The following is a 4,674-nucleotide window of genomic DNA, read 5'->3' as shown; positions in this document are numbered from 1 at the left end:
AATGACCCAGCAGATTGGCCCCCAGTCTTAACAGACTTTATGAGGACTGAGTTAGTGCGCAGAGGTCCATTCAAACCAGGACTGGATTTTTCTTTTTCTTTTCCTAAAGACAAGTCTAGAAGAGCTTTCCATTCATGCTTATTACAGAGACAACTGTCAAATGGGGAAAAGATTCACAGGAGCTGGCTTTCATACTCAATCAAAAACAATGCTGTTTATTCAACAAAATACCACAAAATTATAAAGGAAGGTGTGAATGACTGGTCAAATATCAATGCCATTCTGAAAAACCATGAGAGTAGTCCTGAACACACACAAAACATGATTAAGTGGAGAGAACTTGATCTGCGCCTAAGTCGGGGACAGACTTTTGACCAGATACAAATGACCATTTATGAGGCTGAAAGAAAGAGATGGCGGGATGTCCTTACACGTTTAATAAGTATCACCCAGTCTCTGGCTGAACGAAACCTAGCATTCAGGGGTTCGTCAGAAAAACTCTTCCAGCCAGATAATGGAAACTTCCTAAAAGAGGTTGAATTACTGGCAAAATTTGACCCCATTATGGAAAACCATCTCAGCAAAATTAAAGATGGAGATACACATGCTCATTACCTTGGGCAGCGCACACAGAATGAGATAATACAGATTGTGAGTGGCAAAATTCTGGAAGCAATAGTGACTCAAATAAGAGACTCAAAGTACTTCTCCATTATCTTGGACTGTACACCTGACATTAGTCACCAAGAGCAAATGTCCATTATTCTGAGAAGCGTGGCTTTAAGGGAAAAGCCAGAGATCAAGGAGCACTTCCTCGGCTTTGTGAATGTTGAGGCTACAACAGGTTTAAATCTGTCCACTGTCATCTTAAATAAGCTGAATGAGCTAAAGATTTCATTTGAAGATTGCAGAGGGCAAGCTTTTGATAATGGGGCCAACATGAAAGGCAAGAACCAAGGAGTACAAGCCAGACTGCTCAGAAGAAATCCCAGAGCCGTGTTTGTCCCATGTGGAGCACATACTCTAAACCTTGTAATTGCAGATGCTGCCAAATCTTCAAAAGATGCAGTAAGGTTCTTTGGACATGTGCAAAAGCTCTTCACCTTCTTTTCAGCTGGCACACAAAGATGGAGTGTTTTAAAGAAACACGTGAAGATAACCATGAAGTCATGGAGTGACACAAGATGGGAGAGTAGGCTCAAAAGCGTGCATGCAAAAAGGCACCAGGCATCTGAGGTTCGGGAGGCATTACTGGAAGCCAGACAGACAATCAATGATCCTGTGGCGAAAGTGGAGGCACAAGCACTTGCAGAGGAAGTTGGGTCCTACCGCTTCTTGATTTGCTGTGTCGTATGGTGTGAGATACTGACTATTACAAACATAGTGAACGAGCTCCTCCAATCCGCCTCAATGCAGTTGGATATAGCAGTTAATTTAATCTCGAATGCAAAGGCTTCCCTCGCTACATACCGGGAAACTGGATTCTCTGAGGCACAGACAACAGCCAAAAGCATTTGCAAAGTAATGAATGTGGAGGCTGTTCTGAAAGAGAAGAGATTGAGAAACAGCAAGAGGCATTTCAGCTATGAGGCTCCTGATGAACCAGTGACTGATGCACTGAAAAACCTTGAAGTCAACTTCTTTAACATTGTGGTCGACTCTGCTGTGACATCCATGGATGAGAGATTTGAAACACTCAACGAGGTGAAATCCAAATATGGAGTGTTGCTAAACTCCAGCACTGCCTCACAGATGTCTAGTGAATCTTTAAAGGCTCACTGCATGGAAGTTCAAAATACTCTAACCTTCAGAGATGACTATGACATCAGTGGAATGGATCTGGCACACGAGATTCAGAATTTACCTGATCTGCCATCAGATAAGATGACTGCATTTGAGTTGCTTTCATTTCTCTCTGAGAAAAACATGGAGGAACTCTATCCTAATCTTTGGATAGCCCTAAGAATTGCAGTCACCCTGCCTGTAACAGTAGCATCGTCAGAGAGGAGCTTTTCAAAATTAAAGCTCATCAAAAGCTACCTGAGGTCTTCAATGTCACAGGAACGTTTGAGTGGATTGGCCATCATGAGCATAAATCATGATGTGGGGAAACAACTGTCCTATGATGACATCATTGATGATTTTGCCTCAAGAAAGTGCAGAAAAGGAATATTTGATGGTTTTAATTCAAACATTCAAATGTTTACACATTTGTAACATGTAACGATGACTGTTTAACTAACTATGTGATATTCTTCTAAGTTTCTTCTAGACAGTCCAAATAGACTGGTGTTGCCCATACTGCTGCCGAAAATACCCAGGCTATAGGAAAGAACAAAAGTTAATCCCAAAAGCCAAAGCTCAGGGTTATAATTTATTATGTTATTCTTATTTATGTTTACGTTAATTTTCACTTACTTAATAATATTCACTTGTTATCTTAATATTCTATGGAAAATACTCTATCAATATTGTTTGTTTGAACCTCATTCTGTTCTTTGACTGTTTTGTTTAAAGAAGGGAGGATTGTATTTGGAGCACTGAAGTGTCAGGTGTGACTGTGTAGCATTGGCATATGGTTTACATAGCTCACGTCATGGCGTCACGGGTCAGGTAGAGGGCCCCTTTGCAGAATTTTGCTTAGGGCCCCAGGGAGGTCAGGATCGGCACTGCTCCGGAATAAGCAGAAAAGGGCATGGCCATATTTCAGCAGCTCCAGCAGCTCGTCGAGTGTGTTGTGTTCACGCAGCTGTCAGGTCTAACGTCTTCGAACTTCCCACGGACGCTGTACTTCGTCAACAATGGATACAATTTATGTTTGATTATGTTCCTGAAAATGACGATCGTAATCTAGCTCTCTGTGCTGCGCATTTTACGGAAGACAGATTTCAGAATCTCCACGAGTTCAATGCCGGATTCAACAAGAAACTGTAAACATGAAGCAGTTCTGACTTTAAAACCAGAGGCAGCAGTTGTTGGACCACAACCTGTAAGTAGGCCAAGACTTAACCATTTTAAATGTATTTGCATGTATAATTCCAGACGTAACGTTAGCCTTGTGTTTTAGTTTTTTTCAAATGCCAGTGCTGACTTTATTGCCACTAGGCTATTATTTACCCAGATAGCAAACTGACATTGAATCAACGTGGAAATATGACATCGAAACAACGTTGATCTGACATTGTTTTGCTCATCGAATTAACGTTGAACCAACGTCAGACGCGTCATTCTTTTAAAACTAACAGAAAATCAACTTGAAATCAACGCGTTGTTTCAACGTTATGAAAGCAAACCAATTTTCGATTTTCATTTAGCTTTGAAGAATGCCGCATCTGACGTTGGTTCAACATTAATTCGATGAGCAAAATCAACGTTGTTTCAATGTCATGAGAGACGTCGTTTCCACATTGATTCAATGTCAGTTTGCTGTCTGGATATGCTATTTTGTGTCTACGACAAACGCGTACAAACATGAATTTTGTATAAGTGCTAATGTTGTAAATGTATTTTTCATGTAAATGTTTTATGACGTTATTTTCGATTTGATCAAGAATGTAAACTTGCCACCGCTGTTTGAGTATAACATTAGTAGCCAGTCAGTTGCTATTGTTGCCAGTTAGATGCTATTGTGTTAAACAAACGTGTATAAATTTAAAACACGTAGCAAATTATCATTCAGAAACGTTTATTAAGAGCCGTGTGTGGTGTGGTTCTGTTTGACTCGCTTCATCGCGGCTTTCTCGGTCTGATTCTGGGTCATACTGATACTGCAGTTCGACGCATATTTACATCTGGACCGGAGCTCATGACGTGCCCGTAAAGATAATGGGCGTTAACTTTCCGGACAACGTAAGTGACAGTTTAGCCAATCACAACTCACCGGACCAAGCTAACCAATCTGAGCCCACGACGTGTTTCTGAGGGAGTGGTTTCATAGAAGTCAACCGCTCGTTCAAGGACAGAGGAGAGCGCGGCTGAAGATAAATGTGAAGTTTATGAAAAATAAGTCTTTTTAAAAACTAAAAACCATAAATACATATTATATTGCACCCCATAAACACAATCATGTAAAGAAAAAAAGCAGTCAACCCCCCAACCCCCCCCCCCCCCCCCCCTTTAAAAAAGGAAAATGACAACTATGGACTGCAGCAACTGTAGTTGCCGGTGGGCTTAAATGGGTTTTAATGACTCATAAATGTAATTACATGAGCGGTTTGTGTGAGAAAACGAACAGTATTTATATAATTTTTACCTCTTGTAACCCCAGCGATCTTCAACTGATCTGAAGGTAAGGGCGCTTCGGTCTGCGCATGCTCCGAAAGTGATCTCTTGCGCATACACAGAGATTTTGGAAGTTTTACCTTTCACTGTGAAGATCTAAACATATTTAGATATATCGATATCTAAATATGTTCAGATCTTCACAGTGAAAGCTAAAACTTCCGAAATCTTTGTGTAAACAACGAGTGACGTACACACGCAAGAAATCCCTTTTGGGGCTTTCTGGCTTGCTTGCGCAGATAGAAGAGCGCCCTCGCCCCCAGATCACTTGGACGTGACTTTGATTACAAGAAGTAAAAACTATATAAATACTGTTCGTGTTCTCACACAAACCGCTCGTTTCGTGTCTTAGGCCATCAATGTGTACTTACATATACAAATCATTAGATCATG

The 4,674-nt window shown here is 40.9% G+C and overlaps 1 protein-coding gene across 1 annotated transcript; it reads left to right on the top strand.

Moving 5' to 3' along the window:
* Nucleotides 1–224: 224 nt before the first annotated feature.
* On the top strand, nt 225–2,217 carry LOC148978526 (zinc finger MYM-type protein 1-like). Its single transcript, XM_089132811.1, has one exon. It carries the CDS (start codon nt 322–324, stop codon nt 2,215–2,217), a length of 1,896 nt encoding a protein of 631 aa, XP_088988937.1. The 5' UTR covers nt 225–321.
* The last annotated feature ends 2,457 nt before the right edge of the window (nt 2,218–4,674 follow it).

This window comes from Pimephales promelas, chromosome 6 (assembly GCF_988280905.1).
Source record: "Pimephales promelas chromosome 6, fPimPro1.hap1.1, whole genome shotgun sequence".
Classification (NCBI taxonomy): Eukaryota; Metazoa; Chordata; class Actinopteri; order Cypriniformes; family Leuciscidae; genus Pimephales; species Pimephales promelas.
The sequence above is the reverse complement of the archived record's forward strand: the minus strand, read 5'-3'. Positions and strand labels throughout refer to the sequence as shown.

Bases quoted from the DNA above. Each gene is read 5' to 3' on its own strand.
- LOC148978526 (XM_089132811.1), top strand. From the start codon at position 322: ATGATTAAGTGGAGAGAACTTGATCTGCGCCTAAGTCGGGGACAGACT.